This window comes from Bemisia tabaci, chromosome 3, assembly GCF_918797505.1.
Source record: "Bemisia tabaci chromosome 3, PGI_BMITA_v3".
In the NCBI taxonomy this organism is placed as follows: domain Eukaryota; kingdom Metazoa; phylum Arthropoda; class Insecta; order Hemiptera; family Aleyrodidae; genus Bemisia; species Bemisia tabaci.
In genome coordinates, this window is record NC_092795.1 from 54,230,159 (window position 1) to 54,253,563 (window position 23,405).

Below are 23,405 nucleotides of genomic sequence, written 5' to 3' on the forward strand. Positions count from 1 at the left end.
TATTATGTTAATTTATCCTGCGATTCACGCCTGCCTCAGATTTCCAACTCACTGAGAGGAACCTCCAGTTCTTGTTTCTAACAACCAGAAACACGTGCTATCCATTTGTATGTGTCGAATCCGCATTATCAATGAGTGCATGCTAATGCAAAAAATACATTCTAAATAAATACTAACGCTAAATTTAAAATGGGTAGCTGCGCTCATTTTTCTTAATATTTCGTGGGAGCTCAATTGAAACAAACATTTCGGAATTTATCAGATTTTTAAAACCCTAAGTCTTAAAGAAACCCCGTTTTGAAACTACGAAAAATGTGACACATTTAAAACGATATTTTTGTCGGGCGCTCATGATGTAGTTAGGTGGGAGAAACGACGTTGGCTGATTGGCTGGACTCAGCCGTTGGCGGTTGATAATTCCGGTGCCCTGCAAGTATTTTAGCCAGTAGGATTCCATGACCTTCGCTCTCTTCGTGTGTGATCCAGGATTTTCAGCGTAATGTTCAAGTGCTTACAACCGCACAAGCCTCTGGCGTTGGATGTGCCATCCCTAATTCCCCACATTGTTATATGCACGGCGCTCATTCTATAGCATATTACGCTTCCATCAGCTGAAGATAGGGTCCTACCCTCTCGTAAGCTGTGCGGAAGTGATTTTGACCGTTCTCCAGCATAATTCGCAGTGTTGTCACATGCAGGGAATACCGAGAAAAGTCAGGGTAAATTGTCAAGTCACCTTTATTTTCGCTCCAGATCGGGTTTAACAATTAGAATAACAGATTTAGCGTGGGAACTATTCCAAATTGTGTCTTTTAAGTCATCTAGCATATTCAGAATTTCCAGGAAATTTTACGAAAATGTATAAGGGAAATGTCAAGCCTTTTTTTTTCTAAATTCTGTAGAAACCCTGAAGTTGCCCAGCTGGATACTATTTTCTGTATTTCAAATTTTTACTCTTCTTTTTCTTGAAGGTGTATTGAGTACGCTTTTATCAATTGGTTTAGGCTTCCACGCAACTATTTATATTTCGCTTCCTATTAGCTAAAGACAGGGCACAGGTAACCTCTCGGCACAGGTTTGCAAATTATTTTTACCGTTCTCTGGCGTAATTTGCCCTGACACATACGCTACGCTTTCCTTCTTTCCGCGACTTGTTTATTTGTGTCCCTGCTTATCGGTGTCCGTTCGGTTGGGACGGGCGCTGCACAGTGCGGAGTTTCCATAAATGGTGTGGACAAAAATCAAAGGCACTGTTAAAATGTATACTGATGCGGAACTCCAAAAAGCATTAGCCCCACTGGACCATTTTTTAACGAATTTTGACTTTTACAGCATTCGAGAGCTGGCACAATAATAACGAAGTGGCTTTGCACTGAGAACACGTTATGAGGAATTTGCAATTAGACTACTGATTCCTGTGTAAAAGTTCACGAGAAACACGATGGTGCCACTGGTTTTTTCTTAAATCAACTCCCAAGCTCAAAAAAAGCTCTTAAGTTGAGGCCAAAATGGAGGGGATATCCCACGCTACCCTGAGAGTCCACCTCTTCATCAAGACAAACTTTCTATGCCAAGATAGGGATCAAGTACATTGACAGGGCTGCCACTCTATTTGGGGACTCCAAAACTGAAAACACGGCAACCCTGTCAATGTATTTGTTCCCTATCTTTGCATGGAGAGTTTGTTTTGATGTAGAGGTGGACTCTCAGGGTAGCGTGGGATATCCCCTCCATTTTGGCCTTAACTTGAGAGCTTTTTTTGAGCTCGGGAGTCGATTTCAGAGAAAACCAGTGGCACCATCGTGTTTCTCGCGAACTTTTACACAAGAATCAGTAGTCAAATCGCAAATTTCTCACACATGCAACATATCCATTAGGAGCTGCGACTGAAAATGCTGAGTTTAACCTGAATTCAACACATTTTAAGCACCAATAGCACTGATAGTCGCAAAAAGTTGCAAAAGTTCTTTTTCAGGACTGAAATTGGGTGTCCGAAGAATGAGAAAACATTAACCACCCAGTGGGATATCCCCAGTTATCGAGGTCTCATCTAAAGTTGACACTGTTTAAACACTGTGCATTCCTCATGGGGCAGTTCCTTTCCGAGCGAATGAATCTCCGCTTCAAACCCATATTTAACCGGGTTTTCGGAGGGGGGAGAACGAAGTATATCCTCGTGACTGATAATATTTTGAGAATTTGGAAGTTGTGTTTAGATTTTTATCCATAGGACTCCACACTGTGCGCTGCCCGTTCACCGAAAATGGTACGGGGTCCTGTTCTGTTTGACCGCGCCCCCACCCCTTTTCCGCCCTTTCCTGTTACGCTTCAGGGCGTGACGTAATTTATGAACGATCCCCAAACTGCCTTTTCCCGCGGACGGTCACAATGGCCGCGCCGAGGGAAAACGCTGTATGAACCCTCAGGCGTTGCCGAATTTCCATTGACCAAACGCGAATTTCCTAGTACACTTATGACTATTTTCCTGCCAATTTTTCAGATAATTTTGTTCGCTATTTGACCAAAAGATTCTGAAAATTAGAAGGAAAAATAATTATAACTTTTTTCAGAAATTAACATTTTATCGAGGGAAATTTGGCAACTCTAGAATTTTCATACGGCGTTCTTCCTTAGCACGGCAGAATGGCCGCACTGCGAGAATTCAAGCGAATATTTGTTTATTCCGTGCTCTCCCGCCGTAACTCGAATGAGATTAATCGAAAAATGATAGTGTAATGGAAATTTTTGAATAAATGTCCATTTTCCCCGATCGTTGGAAAATCGATCCATTTGAATTTTGATTGTCCTTAATTAATTTAACCGAAAGCTTTTTGCAATAAGCCGGGTCACCGCCCCACTAGCGTCTTTAATCGCATTGCCAATCAGTGTTGAGACGTAAATGATCGATTATCGATATATTCCCATTTGAAGCTGTGGTAAATGATCGATGAATAAGATTTTCGTTGCGAACACCCTGTTCATTAATCCTTTGCTATAGGTTTAAATGATGGATCAATCGATACACTTTAAAAATATTTTTGAATTTTTAAAATATTCAATCAATACATCCTTAAAGTACGCCACGCCACTGATGTCAATCCATTGACGCATTGATTTAAGGATTTTATGAGGTCTCATGTGAAGGCTGAACTGTACTCTGAGACCCTTGAAAGGGGAAAGAACAACATGACAGTTATTTTCGAGATACTTTCGATGAAAATCGAAGCCCGTGTTCTTTTCTACCACAAGAGCCGCAGAACGTGTGCACCAGGTGGATCAGCAAATCAGAGACGACTCGTTAAAGTAGAGGGTGCTTTCAGTGCGTGCTATTGCTATTCGGCCCATAATTCGAACTGCGTCTCTTGTTTTCTCTTTTGCCCCTCTGCAGTCTTCATTTTCAATTATTCACCTCACCAATTATTCTATCATTTCATCGTTTAAATTACCCAGGAAAGTTTTTCCTTTGTAGTGAGAAAATTTGAGTAAATTTGATTTCAACGCTGCATGAATGGTGGCGTTGCCTCTCCCTCCGAAATGCTGTTTTCATTATAGGTATCTGAGAGACGTTGGTGGGGCGTGAGAAAACAGCATGATGCTGCGACGTACAAGCTACGGTTACACGCGTGTGCATTCCTACATTGTGTGATGTCTCGGAATTAAGGCAAGTGGAAATGCTCAAGTAAACGAGCTAATGAGCTTTCCGAGCCCTGTTGCGAGTGTATTTATAATTTAAACGCGCCGAAACCTCTCAACCAACATCGTCCCTCCCTCCGCCTAATTTCGCCACTGTTTACCTGCGTATGTCCTCGGTGCTCGTGCTCATGAGGATGTAGCATTCCTCCTTTATCACCGTTCTATGAGGATGTAGCGTTCCTCCTTCTTTATCACCGTTCTTGAGAACGTGTATGGATGAGGGTCCAATCTGCCCTTCAGCAAGTATTGAAAGAAAGAACGAAAGAATAATAGAGTCGATTTTTGCATACGAATGAAAGTTCAGCGTCACGTTTGAAAATCGTCAGCCTCAGTATTTTTCCGTTCAGTTTTTCATAAAGGTTCTGATCCATATCCTACCATTATTGATACCGAACATGTATGCTCTTTTCCTTCTCTAACATACTTAAAGAGGAGAGAATTTCAATTTAGCCTCCATGGAGGACTTTAGCGGTTATCATTTTTGTGCGGAAGACCATTTGGACGTATTTCTATCAAACGGACCTAAGTGCCATATCGACGGTGAAACCACGTATCTCGGTTTGCGACGTCGCAGACTTCCTGTCATACTTTATTTTTTAAATGAAAAACTACTTAACGTCCAGTCTTGAAAATTTCTGTGATTTTTCCTCTTCGTGCGGAGAAAATTCCGTGAAAATTTCAAGGAATGATATTAATTTGGTCTACTTCAAAAAAATAAAATGTGAGCGTAGATTTTTAAACACCGCAAACGAGGTACGTGGTTTGGTAGTTTCACCGTCGATATGGTGAGGAAGGTATAGGGGGGCTTGGATTGGCGGCGGAATCGGGCGTCCGGCTTATTCCGTCCTATACTCGCAATGCTTTTCCATGTCGCTTAGGTCCGTTTGAAAGAACGCGCTATCCGGGACTCTAAATTCCTCCAAAGGAAATCAAATTGGCGCTTAGTTCCGTTTGATAGAAATACGTCCATTTATCCTGACAGGATTTAGTCAGGATTCACGCAAAATTTCTAGAACTGGAAGAACCTAATCGTAACCTATACTCCATAGTTTAAAACTCACAAAGTGCGGAAGATGTGCGTTTACGTGCTTTTGGAGATTCCCAACACTGAGAAAAAACTATGGTTTATAAACCTATTAGAGGTAAATATGGAACACCTATAATAGTCGTAAATAAACTACTGATTCTCGGTCTGTGAACCATACTAAGGTCTCTGTACCTAATTAAGGTACAGAGACCATAACTAAGGTATATGTGCTATTATTATATGTAGAGGTACTACTATTAGTGGTGTTCCATATTTACCACTAATAGGTTTATAAACCATAGTTTTTTCTCAGTGAAGGGTGCAAACATGGCTATCCGTTCGAACGCATTATGCGGTTATACATCTTTCATTTGTGAGTTTAAAACACACAAAGCGCTGAATATGTGTATTTGCGTGCTTTTGAAGATCCCTGGGGTTGCTAACATGGCTATTCGGTCGAACACATCATGCAAATCGAGATCTAACACTTGTGAGTTTAAATCACACGAAGCGCGGAACATGTGCGTTCCGTGCTATTAGAGATTCGTTGGCGTAAAACACGGCTGTTCGTTCGAACGCATCATGTGAATCGAGATCTTTCACTTGTGAGTTTAGCATCAAAAGCGCGGATGATGTGCGTTACGTGCTTTTCGAAGTCACTGGAAAACACTATGGTCATAACCATTGAGGAATATGGAACACTATATGAGTGTAAATAACGAAGATCGGTCTGTGAACCATACTAGGTCTCTGTACCTAATTAAGGTACAGAGACCAAACTAAGGTATATCGTGCTATTATGATATGTAGAGGTACTACTATTGTGAGTGTTCAGATTTACCACTAAAGCGCGGATGATGTGCGTTTACGTTCTTTTCTCAAGTTCATAGAGGTGCAAACACGGCTATTTTGTCGAACGCATTATGCAAATCGAGATCTTTTAAGTTTGAGTTTAAAGCGAACGAAACGCGGAAGATGTGTGCTTACGTGCTTTTGGAGATCCGTGGGGTTGCAAACATGGCTATTCGGTCAAACGTATCATGCAAATCGAGATTTATCGCTTGTGAGTTCAAAACACACAAAGCGCTGAATATGTGTACTTGCGCGCTTTTGGAAATGATTCCAAAGGGTACAAACACTGCTATTCGGTCTAACGAATCATGGAAATCGAGATCTATCGCTTGTGAGTTTAAAACACACAAAGCGCTGAATATGTGTATTTGGGCGCTTTTGGAGATGCCTAGGGGTGCAAACACGGCTTTTCGGTCGACCGCAATATGCAAATCGAGATCTTTCACTTGTGAGTTTAAAACTCACAAAGCGCGGAAGATGTTTGCTTACGTGGTTTTGGAGATCCCTGGGGTTGCAAACATGGCTATTCGGTCAAACACATTATGCAAATCGAGATCTATCACTTGTGAGTTGAAAACACACAAAGCGCGGAACATGTGCGTTTACGTGCTATTGGAGATTCCTTGTGGTAAAACACGGCTATTCGGTCGAACGCATCATGCGAATTGAGATCTTTCACGTATGAGTTTAAAACTCACAAAGCGCGGAAGATGTGCGTTTTGGTGCTTTTGGAGATGCCTCGAGGTGCAAACAATGCTATTCGGTCGAACGCATCATGGGATTCGAGATCTTTCACTTGTGAGTTTAAAACACACAAAGCGCGGAACACGTGCGTTTACGTGCTATTGGAGATTCCTTGGGGTAAAACACGGCTATTCGTTCGAACGCATCATGCGAATCGAGATCTTTCATTTGCGCAGTTAATACCGTAGATGTAGTTTAATGCAGAATCCCCGATTTATCAAAATTTTATTCAAAAGAATATCTTGGAAATAATAGTGGTTTAGTCATTCAACATTTTGATGGTTGCCGTGGTAACCCTTTTTTTACGCTCTGGAATTTGTAATGAATTTTAAATCCAAATTCAAACCACAGTAATCAAATTTTAAGCACCAGCGTGCTTAAGTAATTATAGTTCTATGAATGATACGTAGATAGAAAAGTATTTTAAATATTTTTCAATCCCATTACACAATTTTAAGTAAAATTTAACCGAAGGTATGACGTCGCCGGAATTGCAAAGGATTCTCAATAGCGTTACCCTTTTGCTGCTTTCAGAGTCTCATCCCACCGCTGTTTTGCTGTCTTTGTAAGACACCGACAAAAGAAACTTTTTTAGTTTATTTCTTGTTTAAATGCAGCCCCTAGCCGTGAAAAGTGATTCTCAATTCCGCGATATTTCAACCTTCATTACCCTCAGCTATTAACCTCTGAGCAGGCAAGTACCTCCAGCATGCTCATGAATTCATGGATTGCTGCTTCATTTTAAGCCGTCTTGAAGGGAACTTTCTAATACTCTCCTGAACTTAGTGACTCGACGTAGTTTGTCGCCTTTTAAGCCTTGTCGATTCGATTCTTTAAATCCGCCTTCAAGATATTACTAGGAAAATGTTAAAATATGGGTGGGGGTGTGTAAGAGATTAAATAATTAATGGGAGTTCTCGGCAAGGTTGCTGTGCTCACAGTGTGAGAGAGTTTCTTCAGCGTTGACAAAGGTTTCAGCATGATGGCGCGTTGTCATGCTGAAACCACATTTGCGCTCTAACTTGGAGAGACATTTTCTGGGAGATCCAAAAGCTTTGAAGGAGGGGGGGGGGGACGTATCCTTCGACATTCAATGTCCCACGAATAAAATATGGGTGGATGTTTCTGTTGTGTACGATCATTTTTAAATAAAATTATAAAAACATAAAGTACCGAAAGTGTTCCCTCTTCCGAGTGAAAAAAAGAAAGAAAGAAAAAAAAAAACGTTAAAGATATGGAAAGTTGAACAAAGCTGAGAGGCCGTATCAGAGGCGCTCATAGGAGACCATACTTGAAAATAATGCCTTCAAATTGCACCTGGATCTCTCAATCCAAACTGATAAGACCATTCCGCATTATTCCATCTCATAAGTTCAATTGAAATGGTTAATAAGGTTTGATTTGAACAACACCATTTTATTTGTATATTTGAATGAGAACCAAGGTGTTGTATTGAATATTTATTAATTACTGAGGCACCTTTCGGCTTACGCCATCTTCGGAGTACATATTCATCGGAACATAAATATATCACAGTTACTTTACACTAGTTGGCACAAGCTTAAAAATACAGGGTGTTTCAGACCACCCGTACCAGGCCTTTTTCTCGGTTGGTTTAGGTCGCACGATGTCGGAGACAGCGGGGTTGAATAGAGAATTGACCCCAAGGAATCCGAATTTTGTGGTCCCAAAACCCCCCCACCTCCCCTTGGGGGGTAAAGGGGGGGTCACGATGCTAAAAGTCACGGTTCCCGTCCGAATTGCGGATCGATCGCATCAGAATTGAAAAGCACGGAAAATTTCACGTGGAATTGACCCCTAAAAATCCAAAATTGGACCATCCAAGGCCACTAAATGATCCCCTAAAGAGGGGGACAGTACCCCCCTCCGTAATTTCTCTTTGGTCTCAAAATTGACGTAAATTCTCCAGAAAAAGACGGTTTCCCAGGTTATCGACCTCGAGAAATCCAAATTTCATGGTCCCGAAGCTCCTCTAGCCCCCCTTGGGGGGTAAACGGGGGGGCCAAATTTTAAAAATCGGGGCTCCTTTCCGAATCGCAAATTGATCGCATCCAAATTGAGGAGCAGAACACATTTACATCTTAAGTGACTCCTAAGAGTTCTAATAGACCCCCTGAACGGCAGAAAGCAACTCCCTGAGGAGGGGGGCTTCGTCCCCGCCTAAAATTTCTCAAGATTCCTCAATGGTCGCAAAATTGACGTCGATTCTCCAGAAAAAGACCGTCTCCCATGTAATTGACCCCAAGAAGCTCAGGGAGCATGAAATTTAGAGTCCTCGGGGTCGATTACATGGGAAACTGTCTTTTTTTGGAGAATCGAAGTCAATTTTGAGACCAAAGAGAAATTATGGAGGGGGGTACTGTCCCCCTCTTTAGGAGATCATTTATGGGCCTTGGATGGTCCAATTTTGGATTTTTAGGGGTCAATTCCACGTGAAATTTTCCGTGCTTTTCAATTCTGATGCGATCGATCCGCAATTCGGTCGGGAACCGTGACTTTTAGCATCGTGACCCCCCCTTTACCCCCCAAGGGGAGGTGGGGGGGTTTCGGGACCACAAAATTCGGATTCCTTGGGGTCAATTCCCTATTCAACCCCGCAGTCTCTGACTTCGTACGACCTAAACCAACCGAGAAAAAGGCCTGGTACGGGTGGTCTGAAACACCCTGTATATATACATCGTGGACATCATAAGAAAGTCAAATATTCCAGAGCGTTACTCCTATGGGTTTGGGAAATGGTTGTTGGCGATTTCTTCGAATTACTTACTAAGGATTTTTCTTTTTCTATGAATGGGGTTATTTCAATGGATAAAGATCCAATTTCTTATAAAATTACCCTCCTCGCAGGCGAGACTACCCGACTTTTTTCAGCTTTTCTGAAACCACCGGCAATATAGAATCGGTTCTGTCAGACGGATGTAAGTCCTAGAAGTGTGACCCTTTCTGAATTGCAGGATATCTAGTGCCTAATCCAAGGTCTTCGTCAATTGAAATAAGCGCAATTTTTTTCAACTCATATTTCCTTCAACGCGCTCTTCAGGTACTTTATGTCCCGTTTTCTTGAAAGCGCTAGTGAATTTTGGTATTGAAGGAATGGGTGAGGAATTGAAGAGCATGGGCGTGAAAGTTTCGTTGTGGCGCAGATCTAGGGGCTTCACAAGTAATTTAGTTGTGAATCTTTCCCACAAACCTGTTGGAGGTTTCTGCAGCATATACATGGTTTTTAATTTCAACGGTAAAAAATCCTATGAGTTGTCAATTTCTCCCACAAATGTGTGGCGGAAATCCAAAACTGTCGGACTCAGATGAAATACTGTCGAGTGACGCCACATTTTGTGATACAATCTCGGGCATTTCCCTGGGGCTCTCGTATGGAACCAGACTATGTGGCTGGGTCGATCTGGAAATTTGATTATAAACAGGCGTCGATTCGTCCCAAAATCGAGCAGTCAAACTTTCTCAACGGCAGTCGGGCGCGAACGACAGGGCTATTTGTGTAACGAATCAGACGTGGGAGCCGAAACTGTCAGTACTTCGAAAGTTGTTCATGCGGAAGTTCCTATTCGAACTTCTTGTTTTCGGCCTTACTAACGATTTGTAATTGGACTAAATGAAACCAATCTAGTGTAGAGAGGACCATAAATTGGAATCTCGTATCTCCTAGATTATATAGTGATAGTTCTTAAAGAGTTTAAGGTACGGCAATTAAGATACGGAATCGTACGCGGCGGACGACCCGAGCCCGAGCGAGCGAGCGAGGCGTCGCGTAAGATTCCGCTCCGTCGTGCCCGGCAACTAAGCAGCGGAATCGCCCTCAAAATTCCGCCGCGTCCGTCGGCAGTCTCGTCATCAGTATATCCGACGATAACGTGGGTGTGCAGGTTTATTGTGACAGTGTGCCTTGCTACAATGAACAGGGATACTTTTGGTGAGCTTCTTAGAGCCAGGATTTTCTTGGACCAAGTTAATTAGCAGCTCCTCCTCATCCCTGGAGAATATTACCTTCGCCATGTTTCTTATTAGCAATCCAAAACAAATGTCACACTGCAGTGATGCTCTCACTCGAGCGGTACGACTCGCCTTTAAGGCGGACAAAGAATGGTGGTCGCATTTCGTACCATCTTGACGTCACACGGTATTGGGTACCTCGGGTACATGGGCCGGCCTAGGCCGGGGGAACCGGCTCAACCTCGGATTGCACGGCATAACCCGCACTCTCCTGACGTCACAACGCTTCAAGATGACAGCCAAAATTGAAATGCGACCACCATTCTTAATCCGCCTTGACTCACACTGGCACCTGTACAGTCTCTAAGGGTGCGCACACGTGCGTATGTCTGGACTTGCACAGTCTGGTGTTGCCACCGCACCGCGATCCGCGATTCGGCACGTAGACCAAGATTTATTCATATAGGTCAGTCATTCCCGAAACCGAAATGAGAATCTTCTGCGCATGACGTCAGCATTACTGCCGCAAAAACCAGAAAAGTCGGAAAGAATGCTTTTCTTATGGGAGAGAACAAAAGGCTATTGTTTCTCACATAATGTAAACAATTAAAATACAATAGTATCTGGTAGCCATAGAATCTGTATTTGTCAATTTACACTGTTGCCATAGACACTCTAATACAGGAAAAAAATACACTAATTTTTTCCGGGACTTGAAAAAATTTTACCGTTAAAAAATAAAATTAAGGATTTTATGTAACAAATTTTAAAGCCTCGGCTTACCGGTCTGGATTTAATTGAGTATTGATATCTGTGGATTTAGGCGCAATGCAGATTTTGCATGTGTGACGAATTTGCATGTGTGACGACTTTGCGATTTGACCGTTGATTCTCAGCGGATTCAAGAAGTTGGAAACATTACTTGTTCACCGTTTAAAGCTATGTAAATGTATCGATTCTGGGAGGCGTCAGGTGCCTCAATAAGAATCGAACATTTACCTATAATTTATTCTTACTCGAGAAAGTAAGAAAGAAAGGAAATCGGAACAACAAGAAAATTATGAGGAAGAAAAAGAAAAAAGGAAGAAGACAAGAGGAAAAGGAGAAAATTAAAAGAAAAAGGGATGAAAAGAGAAGGAGAAAGAATTAAAAAGCAAAGGAAGAACAAGGAAAAGGTTTACCTATAACTTCGAATATTTATAATCGAAAGGAAAGGAAAGGGAAGGAAAAGAAAAGAAAGGAAAGGAAAGAGAAAAAGAAAGAAGATGAAAAGGCAGGAAAAGAAAAAACCGCTCTTCTCCTTTTTCTAGCTTCTTTGTATCCTTTATCCATTCTTCAATGCAATCTTGCAGATTCTTTACTTTTAATTCGTTTGAAACTTTCTGAGTGTCAAAAGGAACGTTTCGACATTAGCGTTCAGAGTTTCAATTCAGCTGAATTTGCGTTTTTATATTTTCAAATGATTATTGAAGTCAGCGATTGTAACAAGCCATCCAGTGGTATAGATTCGCGTGTAAAAACGGCTGATGCAGAGTGAACTGTAAAAATGAAAGAACATAAATTCGGCAAAATCGAAACCCTGAATGCTAATGTCTAAACGTTCCTTTCGACACTCAGAAAGTTTCAAAGGATTTAAACGTAAGAAATTTAAATGATTATGAACCTACACCCGTTGCCGTATCTCACCAAATAAAAACCGAATTCACTGGGAAAGTTGCGAACAATTTTCTTCAAATTTTTCGGAAATATTTTTTGCAATTTAATCTAAAATATCTGAACATTTCAATGAATAACACGCACAAATTTTCTCAAATATACATGTTTTATCCGGGGAAATTTGGCGACTCCCGAATGTACATATGGCGCTCTTCCTCTGAACGGTGGTAGAGCGGAGTCAAGAAGTGCCGGTACTCCGATAGGATTTCCTCTCGACCGGGAAGGAGGTCTTAAGTGTGGAATAATCAAACGCTCGGACTCGTTTGAAGTCGCGAATAAAGAAGGACGCGCAAGCATCGATCGAAATCGGAAGAACTTGGCCCAGGTTCCAAGTCAATTTCGTATTTATATCGGATGAACCACTATTTTTGTGTCCCCGCCTTCTCCCTTTGTTTCACCAAACGAGGATCAGTATCGCAACCATTGCGTTTCATAGCTTCTTTACTGTCGTGGGTATAACCTGTTGAATTGTTCTTTTTGCAGATGTGCGGTCGTCGAACACGAACCTGGTCTCGACGAGAACTCAGCAAAGTATAACGAAAATGCTTTTGCTCATCTCTACCGTTTTTGTCTTGCTCAATTTACCCAGGTAATTACTGTTACTATCAACGCTTACCTCTCTGATAAGTCTGTGCACGCCCGTGTTTTATTTTCATATTATTTATCTGAGAATGGTGAAAACTGTCCGACGAAAACGCACTCCGGTGACGGCGTTTAAGTTGCCGTTCTTTGAATCTTTCTTTTCGGCAGTGGCCTTGGCTGCTCGGAGCGATTCGTGATGTATCGATTGAGCTACTATTTAAACCTAAAGAAAAGGATCGATGAAGGGATCGAACGAGGGTGTTCGCAACGAACACCTTAATAATCGATTATTAATCACAGTTTTAGATGGGGAAATATCGATCATTCACGTCTCGCCACTGCAGTTGTTGAATATAATGCTGCAGAAATGATGCCCGTTGTACGAAAACCTGGCTGATGGAGTTGACCCCTAAACTGCACAGTCCGAAATTTTTCACTTGAAATCGCATCTAAACCGCACGCTTGAAAAGACGAAAAAAGAGGCAGAAGAGGTTTTTTCCTTTGATGATTTTATGACAAAATAATAATATTTATGTCAACTAAAAATAACACCAAGATAAAGCATGTAAAACATTCCAAAAAAGTCGCCTGTTGACCACTTAAATGCAGCATCTGAGTCTCCTTCGAGGCCTGTATTTCCACGTTGGACGATTCCACAATAGATAGCGTCAGCTGGAGTCCATTCTTTGAACACTGCGACAACTTTTACATTGTCTGCGTTCTCAGCAACTTCAGCCACGTTGAAGGCTGTTCTTGCCGAGAGCATCCACCATCCTGTGCCAGTGGGGACTGATAAGATATATCCAGGACGTATCAGCTTTCTGACAACTGCTACTTCGTTGAGGTTGGTAAACTGCTGGAGGTGCTGGTGCGTTCCAAACGATATCTCTCGGTTCTCTTGAGCTTCTGGGTCTGCTTCTGGTGGTGGACAATATTTGAGCCAACCACCTTGGACTATGAGAAGACCGAATCCGTTTATTATATCGGCAAGCGCCTTTGGCAGCGCGAATTCTCTTGGGATTCCGACGCGTGTCGCGGGGCGTCTTCCTGAAACCATAGATTACACTTAGTCAATCCTGGACTTCATTAAATAACGGCAAATTTTCAACAAGTTTGCAGCAGTGATAATATTGCCGATGGCTATTCTTGTATCGGGGTAGATCGCATTGACTATTGTTTCATGCATTCCTTGGTCCACGTACTTATTCACGTCGGAATTTGGTGTTCCTTCGGGAAGAACGTGGACGTTCTAAGTTCATGCAGACCAGCCGTTTCACAGACACATAGCAAAGAGCTGAGTCTAATAGTCTAATCTATACAGGGTGGGCCAGAAGTTCCAGGACGGTTGGCTAACTTTTGAACGGTTCAAGATAGAAAAATGAAACTTTGGGAATGTTCCTGTCTCAAAGGGGACCATCTTTTGGGGGAGTCAAAATTTTGGTCCCCCCTAAGGGAGGGGGCGGGGGGCCCCCAACTTTTTTTTTTCAAATGGCAACCCCTATCTTGTGATACCTCATTCGAAAGACTATAAAAAACTAAGAATTTTGGCGCAAACCGCAGATCAATATCTTAATTTTTGACCGAGTTATGATACTGTCAAAGGTCAAATTTGACCTATTTTCAAAAAATCACAACTCCGGTTCAAATTATCGAAAGAAAAAAATAAAACGAGAATATTTACTAAATTGTGTTCGCTTTTTTGTAAAAATTGCAGAAATCACTTCGAACCAATTTTAAGGGGGGGTTCGGACCCCAAAATACGTCAATTCAAAGGTCATTCAATTTTCCCGCGAAATAAGTCAATTTCCCCTAGATTTGCCTCCACATTATCTCAGTAGGGTCAAAATCAGTTCAACATTACGTTGGGCAAGTCCCCAAATTTCAGGAAAAGTTAAAAAAACGCAATTTAAGGTAATTAAATTTGACTGTTTAAATTGGGTTTTTTTTAAACTTTTCCTGAAATTTGGGGACTTGCCCAACGTAATGTTGAACTGATTTTGACCTTACTGAGATAATGTAGAGGCAAATCTAGGGGAAATTGGCTTATTTCGCGGGAAAATTGAATGACCTTTGAATTGACGTATTTGGGGGTCCGAACCCCCCCTTAAAATTAGTTCGAAGTGATTTCTGCAATTTCTACAAAAAAGCGAACATAATTTAGTAAATATTCTCGTTTTATTTTTTTCTTTTCGATAATTTGAACCGGAGTTGTGATTTTTTGAAAATAGGTCAAATTTGACCTTTGACAGTATCATAACTCGGTCAAAAATTAAGATATTGATCTGCGGTTTGCGCCAAAATTCTTAGTTTTTTATGGTCTTTCGAATGAGGTATCACAAGATAGGGGTTGCCATTTGAAAAAAAAAGTTGGGGGCCCCCCGCCCCCTCCCTTAGGGGGGACCGAAATTTTGACTCCCCCAAAAGATGGTCCCCTTTGAGATAGGAACATTACCAAAGTTTCATTTTTCTATCTTGAACCGTTCAAAAGTTAGCCGACCGTCCTGGAACTTCTGGCCCACCCTGTATAATAATCGATAATAGTCCAGAGTCTAACGATCAAGGAACATCCAATATGTAGTTCAATTCTTTCATCACATAAATACTCCTCCTCACTGCGAAACTGATGTGAATTTCAATTCATTTTACGACAGACTCCAACTTCAGTTTTAATTTCCGATTTGTTTAACCTTTTAAGTGCAGCTCAGTTATGCAGTGGCGGAGCGTGAATGATTGACTATCGATATTTCCCCATTTGAAGCTGTAGTAAAGAATCGATAATTAAGGCGTTCGTTGCAAGCACCCTGTTTATCGATCCTTTTCCATAGGTTCGAACAGCAGATCAATCGATATATCGTGAAGCACGCCACGCCACTGCACCCATGCAACTACGCCCGCACCGCATCGCCATTCTCACGTACCGAGTAAGTATACTCACCCGTGGGAGCGACGCACAGTGGATCGAGTAAATTTGAGAAGTCGGACATGAAATTTTTGACTAAAATTGCAAATTTTTATGTTAATTTTGTCACAGTTTAAATTTCAAGGGGTGCTACCGGTAGACAATTGCACGAGGAAACGAATGAAACCGCTTTCAGAACCTCAAACACGGTGTCTAGCATCAGGATTTTCCCGGTTTTACTGATTCTATCAGGATTTGAGGAAAAATTGGTCGTAAAGTCGGGATTTCAGAAAAGTCGGCCGTCCGCTTATTTTCCGTTAATTATCGGCTGTCCGTCCGTTAATTTTTCTCCGAAAATTAACAAGATTTGGTTAAATTATGAAATCAGGATGTAGCAGTCAAAAAGTAGGACAAATCAGGATTTCCCAAAATGGAAAAAAAAACTAGACACCCTGTCAAAGTTTTGTTTAAACGGGAGTTACAAGCGTTTGAAGTTTTCATATTTTGTCCGACCTCTCCTATTGACTGGCTCAATCCACTGTGTGTCGGTCGAATGGAAATCTGCAGGTTTTACACGAATACCCACGCGCATCTCTTAACGAGGCAACAGCACTAAAACCTATTGAATGAAATAATCCTTTCATCCCTCCGGTACTGCTCGGATCAACGGGTGACGGGGAAATTTTTAATTAGGGTCATCAGATTTTACTCCGGGCTCCAGATTCGCGACACTTTCGTTAATCCCCGCAGATTTCTACCGTACTCTTGAACGAAGAAGAAAAACTCTCAGTAACCCTTCTCCAATGCCATGCCGTTTAATCTAATCTCACTTGGGCGCCGTAAGCTTCAACACGTAAAGAAGTGTACGCATGCAGAGTGAACGTTACTCCTCGGCAAAGGTTCTGCCACTAATTTTCGCTGTTCGGGGCTAAAATCATCAATTGAAATGAGGCTTTTTTTCAACCAGGAGTAATGAAGGTCGACATCTATTGAGTTTGAGATGCAATTTTAATCCCGGGTAGTTTCAATCGATTAGTACAATTCATCGCTTTTCTGACGTTAGGGCGTATCTCGATTTCTGGATGAGCCCCAGACAGCATGGGTTTATATGTAAATTAGGGCTCACGCGGAAATTAAGATCCATACGTCAGAAGAGCGACGAATTAAACCGTCGCCTACATTGTTTTTGCAGCCCGGGGACTATAGTTCATGCATCAAAGCTGTAAAAATCGACGTGTTTTATCTCAGGATCAGAGTTTCGAATGACACACACTGAGAAAAAAAAGTAGCTTGGATCAAGCATGATAATTCTTGAATTTGCCGCCAAGAATTTTTTTTATCTTGCTTTAAGCTGACTTTTTCTTGATTCAAGAAAAATAATGCTTGGGTCAAGCAAAAAAGTAGCTTATATTAACCAGCAAAATTCTTGATTTAAGAAGAAATACTTCTTGGCGGCAAATTTAAGATTCTTTTTTTTTTCAGTGCAGGGTTCCGGGTTCCCACAGTCAGGGAACACCGGGAAATATCAGGGAAAAATTCTCAAGTCACCTGTACTTATTTCAGTAACGAGGCGTGGATGATCGATTTGCCGCTCATTACGCTGATGAGGTTGCTTTGCTTCCATTTTGGATTTTCATTTCCGTCGTGTGGAAAAGGATTCCGTCAAGTGGTTGTAAGGACACTTCGTACCCCGTCTCCGTTCTCGTCGCTGATTAGCCCTTGGGTTAGGGGTTGCCTAATTCGGAGTCACGGCCCCGAGAACCTGTCGTATGGTGAGGTCTCTGCTGCGGGCCGAGTATTGAAATTTAAACCAGCCCGATAAGACATCGAATGGACCACTAGACAAGGTACGAATTTGAGCAATCTGATACATGTTTTTTAATCAGAATTTCATGTAAAACACGGTTAGCGCATTGAATATTACTGAAAGTAACTCCTAATGAAGATATCAACGTTTTTATCTCACATTGGTTTCGAGGAATTTGAACTGCCCGCTCCCAAGAAACTCAAAGCTCTACGTGAGTCAAATCGCGCACTACAACGGTTTCAGCGAGCTTCTCAATCGAGCATCAATCGAGCAATGTTCATTTTCCACCATGTGTTGTTCAAACTATAAGCAATTTGCTATAGCTGAGCCAAAGCATCAAAATTCAGGTTGATAGGTTTTTAAATCGCAGATACTGTCATGATAACGTTTAGCGCGGGATGTGAATCACGTAGAGCACTGAGTTTTCATGAGCGGGTGGTTTGAATTCACGAATCAGGAATCGTTAAATATCTTTGTAAGGAGTTGATTTCGGTAATTTCTGCTGTGCGTATCGTGTTTTAAGTGAAATTTTGGTTGAGAAAGATGTATCAGAATACTAAAATTCGTACCTTGTCTAGTGGTCCATTGCGATATATTGCATGGTTAAGATAGGGCTATGTCTTGTCGTGTCGGGCTGACATAGTTTCAATAATCGCCCCGCTGTCTGGAACGAAGTAATCCTGTTCATAACACCTCATTTCATTAACATCCACGGTCACTAAAATGGGGTTCAAATGAAAGAGGCTGACCGTATCGCCAAAATGGGGGTCATCCGATTCCGCCCTCTGACGACTCTGCCCCGAGTCCGATTCTGTCCCGGCCTATGTTTTGAATGATGTAAGTAGGGGAGGAGACGTTTGAGTGAACAGATTGGCCCAGATATTCCGGACCACATTTCACCAAAAACTGCTGTTTGTCAAACCGCCGTCAACACCTACCAAGCGGCGAGTAGGCCTTCGGCTGTGCTCGGCAATCTTCGTAGCCAATCAGGTTGCCGCTCGCCGCCCGTAATCTCGAAGATGGTTCGGCTCCTACACCTACACCCAATCTACACCACCCTACATTTTTCAAATTTTGGCATTCGGCCTGATTCTCCTTTCCTCTTTTCCGTAATTAATAACAATAAAAAATTCATTTAGTCATTACTTAGCGGCACCTTGACCAATTTGTGCCTAGAGCCTCTACAACTTGGCAAGTTTGGACGTTACCTTTTGAACATTTCATCCCTTCCCTTTGAATACTCTTCACATATCACGTGGGACTTTTATCTGCATATTTACTTGGCTTTTTTCGTAAAGGATCTTTTAAGAAGTAAATTCTCTCGATAACTTATTGGGGATGGTCAAGTTACCAATTAGAGCCCACCATTCCATGCCATTATTATTACAGGACAATGTTTCTTTCCTATAATTTGGTAGGCACTGTAAGAATAATACGTAACTTCAGTATTTGATCCGTGCCTTAAAAAATGAGCCACTTGTGGCAGAACCATCTTGGTGATGTTCTATAGGAATTTTAACCTTATTCTATTTTTTCAGCAGACGAACCTCACATGGTTACTTATAAAGTCTTGCTTCATTTTCCTTGAGTTCTACTTAGTTTAGTGCCAAACAACAAGAAAATTCATGGAGAAACATGCCTTAAAGGTGATAGTTCCCCCTCATACTTACCTACTGTCAGAGTTCCGATGGAAAAAATTTTGTTGTCATAGGTAAATACGGTTTCCATTGCTTCTTCAGCTGCTAATAGACAACTATGCAGGTTTGCTGGAGAATTTGGTGACTGCTAGGATTGTTAATTGGTATCTCCGAAGTCTGATTGTTATAGCTACACTTGAAGCATTGGCTTCATTGCAACGCAAAACCAGAACCTTGGAGAGACCAGAGAACATCCATAAGAAAGTAAGTGAGGAGCAAGGTACCTATCATTGTACATCCATCTAGTTTTCACAACTACCGTTACTGGAGATTTAGGATTCAGATTTGCACATCAACCAATAAGTTTTTCGCCCCATCATCTTGAGATAGAGGCTGCCATGCAAGGCGCAGCCAGGTAGTCCAATGCTCATGGCAAGGCGCAGCCAGGTGCCAGGTAGTCCAATGCTCATGCCACTCAATCAACACAAATATTATCCTAACTTACTACAAAATGGCTTGTTTCTTCTCTAACAATGGAACCGGAAAATGTTACTTTAGACGCGCAGGAAACTTCTTTGGTCGAGATGAAGAAAGAAACGTAAATGAAGAAATGAGTCCGGAACATCTCGACCAGGTACAGGAGGCCGCTTTGTTTACTTTAGGAGTCCGGAGTATCTCGCTCCAATTTCACTTGAAACCACAATGAACAGATCAACGCGGTAACTGATATCTGATTTAACGAAATGGATAGATGGATGCGGACGAAAGTTCTTTTGTCGAGGTGAAGAAACGATAACGCTGAGAAAATTAGTCTGGAACATCTCGACGAGATCCGCTTTGTTTATGTCCGGACTATGTCGCCGTTTGTTTGTTTACATTAGGAGCGAGTTTGACACCGATGACAGATTTTGGTCTTTGATGAGAATTTGGTCTGGAATATCTGGGCCAAACGCAAAAACCGAGACGTTTTGGGTGAGGTCTCCCCAAAACCGGTCGTTCGGGGCGAGGTACCCACACTGGAAAAAAAAGAATCTTAAATTTGCCGCCAAGAAGTATTTCTTCTTAAATCAAGAATTTTTCTGGTTAATATAAGCTACTTTTTTGCTTAACTTTTAAGCCTTATTGTCTTGTATCAAGAAAAAGTCAGCTTAAAGCAAGATAAAAAAAATTCTTGGCGGCAAATTCAAGAATCATCATGCTTGATCCAAGCTACTTTTTTTTTCCAGTGCAACGTTATTGGGACTTATGGGCGAGGTTATAATAAAGGGCTGTTTAGGACGAACATAGTATCCAAGGAATTCATGAATTGCATTCTGCAAGAAGGAACCAAGAGCATTCCAATGTTACTAAGATTCTGCAAATTTTTTCTCCTTGCAAAAAAAACTTGTCATCCAAACAAGTTATATCTTCACTCCCAATACACTCTTAACAAAAAGCCTTAAATTTACCTTTCTAAATTTTATTTTTTTGCATGGTTTCAGTAATTTTTTTGTAATGAATGCAAGCAGCACAATCCTAACAACAAGATGAATCTAAGGGTTTGGTTGACTCGATCTCAGAACATCCATGTAAACGCAGCCGAAATCGTCAAAGAGTTAAAATCGCATGCATCTTGCATCCTGACGCACGCACTCTAATTGCAGCGACCGGTAGACCTTTGACAATTATCGATTCAACAATCGCATCGAGTTGAGCTTCTACTCATAACGAGGGCAGCGGAAACCTTGCAACTAACACCGTGATTGGAGCAAGGTGCCAAACCACGGGAAGCTTTCGCTGACCGCACTGGAACACCGCTGCTAACTCTCGAGGAAATGACAATATTTACCTCTCGCGCGGTTCGTTTCTAGTCCTCACGACATGCGAAGCGTTGCAACGACGAAGCGATCACAGCATCTCCTCGCAAAACACGCTCAAAGTGTTATTTGTCCCTGTTTATGGTTGTGTTTGTCTCTGCCAGATTTAAGAGGGCGATACTCTAATTGCCGCGATGGTCGCATATTAGTTGGGTGGAATATGGCGGCAAAGCTGTGGGTTGGATATGCTAGTTGCTGACGTTGTTTTGCCCGACTTCCTCTCCGGGAATGCAGCCAAAACGGAAAGGAGTCGCCGTCGGACGGAAATGGCAAATAACAAATTGACCCCCTGTAAAGTTCAGGAGCTTTGCGAGGTTCGCTCTGTTTGCTTTCCGGATTTTTGCAACCCATTTGTTTCGTGTTGTGTATTTATTCATAAATGTATGTATCCATTTTTGGTTTCGTGTTAGGTATATACAATGCTGAAATGCTGAAACCCAGAAACTATTAATAGTGAGCTGTTCCAAAATGGCGACACGGAAATGGTCGGGACATCAAAACTAATCTATTTTGAGGTGCTGCATCTAAGCATCAAACTTTGAAGTACATATTTTTTGGGACGCAACTCTTTTCCGCACAGCGACGTAAAAATTGGCGGGTTAAAATAAGTATTTTCGGCACATGCATTTGGCATAGACCGTTAGAAAATTACCGATTTTCGGCACAAACATAAATTTTGAAAGTTTATCCGTTTTAGGATTTTGGCACGGAAGGTAAGTTTTTGCTTCCCTCTCGGTACATTGCTTTCCTGAGAAGAGGTAGATCTTCAATCTATCGTTGCCGTGCCTTATATCACTCGAGATACTAAAACTTTCCTCAACTTTCAAAAATTACGGTGTGCCGAATTGTACCATTGTATTCAGCCTTTTTGGCACATCGTGTCGGTTGACGGTGTGTGTGCCGAAATGTCCCATTATTTTTTTGCCGAAATTGGACGCGCCATTTTTATGCGTCTGATATTCATTTATTCACCGATTTCTAGAGAATTAATTTTTATTTCTACACGCGTAGCAGCGGTAGTACAACAATTTTAGGGGAGAGCCCCTAACATATTTTTTCCGTGAGGTGAGTCGGAGCTTTAAGAATTCATGCCGACTTCAGACTATCGCGTGGAAGCATGACAAAAGGAGTAGTTTTCCGTTTCAGTTTCGAGCGGATAATGACAGAGCTTTCGCGGTGTCTTTGCTTCTTCTGCATACATTCCGCTCATCCGAATGTTGCATCCCCCAAGTACAATACCTAATAGGATAGAACATTAGTCGAATGTGAAATTGAACTCGTAACAGGTGGAAACGACATGCGGTGCACCCAACATGCAGCCTCTGAATAATAGACTCCGCTCAATATGTACCGCACCCTACACAGCGGGTGAATCTAATCTAACACTGATGTCTCTCGATTGGCAGAGCAGGTACAGGGGATATCAGAGAACGAAGTTCGGAAATAGATACATGTCATTGTTACCAATATTAAACGGTGTTGCCGAACAATATTTTGAAGTGTTAGTGGATTTGGAGCCCATGAAAGCTCTGCTGGAAGCGTTTGATGTTAAATTTAATGGTACATTAGACTTATCGTAATGTTGTTTATACCGCTCCTGGACTTTTTTGATTATGTCCGCCATTTCATGCCTGATTTTTAACACTTGTTCAATGAATTCTACCAAATTAGCGGGAGGGTTTGGGGAGTCTAGCGATGCAGTGAGTGACGTATCCGGGTCATAACCATGGACTTGCAAAATTGAGAGTAGCCTATTGAGGCCTGTGTATTTGAATTATAACCAAAAGTTACAAATGGCAAAATAACTGATCAATTTTTATTGGTTTCATTGGTGTAATGTTTTAAAATTGTTACCATTGTCTGATTTTTTCGCCTTGAGATTGGGGTCGATACGCTGTGCTGTTCTGTTTTGAGAATTTCAGCTGATTAGACATTTCTGATATGAGTTCATCGTCAAAATGTGTACCTCTATCGGTGGAAAATTTATTGAAAAAACCTCTCTGGGAAATAACATCGTTGACTAGGAATTTGGCAACAGTAGCAGCATCAGCAATTCTCGTTGGACATGGGTCCAAAACCGAGCACGAAACCGTATCATGTTAATGGGCAACGAATTAATCCATTTTTTACCGTATTCACAGTATCCCCTGTGAAAGTATCAAATATTCTACGGCTAGAGATCGGGTCAATCATCCGCCAAGCGCCATCAGAATTCCAGAAATGTTGAAAAAATTAAACAAGACCTTATGACGCATGATAGCTTTTGACGCATTACAGATTGACTCGTGCCGATGTCTCCAAGAAATTAAGATCAAGAAGCGACCTAAACATGCAGGTGCTGGACGCTAACAAGTTAGGTAACTCCAATATCGCCCCACCCGTCGCGTGTCTCTGACGGAGGCTACTGAATCTTACCTTACCATTTCATTTTATTGGTATTTGATATCAAGTCTGGACTTTACTATCCATTCTAGCTAGTGACGAGACGTGAATGATCGAGTATCGATATTTTCCCATTTGAAGCTATGGTAAAGAATCGATTTAAGTGTTCGCTACAAACACCCTATTAATCGATCCTTTTCATAGGTTTAAATGGCAGATTGATCGATAAATCGCAAAGTAC

At 41.7% G+C, this 23,405-nt stretch overlaps 1 protein-coding gene across 4 annotated transcripts in view; it reads left to right on the top strand.

Moving 5' to 3' along the window:
* CNMaR (G-protein coupled receptor) overlaps positions 1 to 23,405 on the top strand; it is a 262,428-nt gene that overhangs the window by 214,397 nt on the left and 24,626 nt on the right. For all 4 annotated transcript variants that reach the window (XM_019045463.2, XM_019045464.2, XM_019045465.2 and 1 more), the window contains one exon: positions 12,485 to 12,590. In XM_019045463.2, the coding sequence (XP_018901008.1) occupies positions 12,485 to 12,590 (106 nt within the window). The remainder of the gene's footprint in view (positions 1 to 12,484; positions 12,591 to 23,405) is intronic.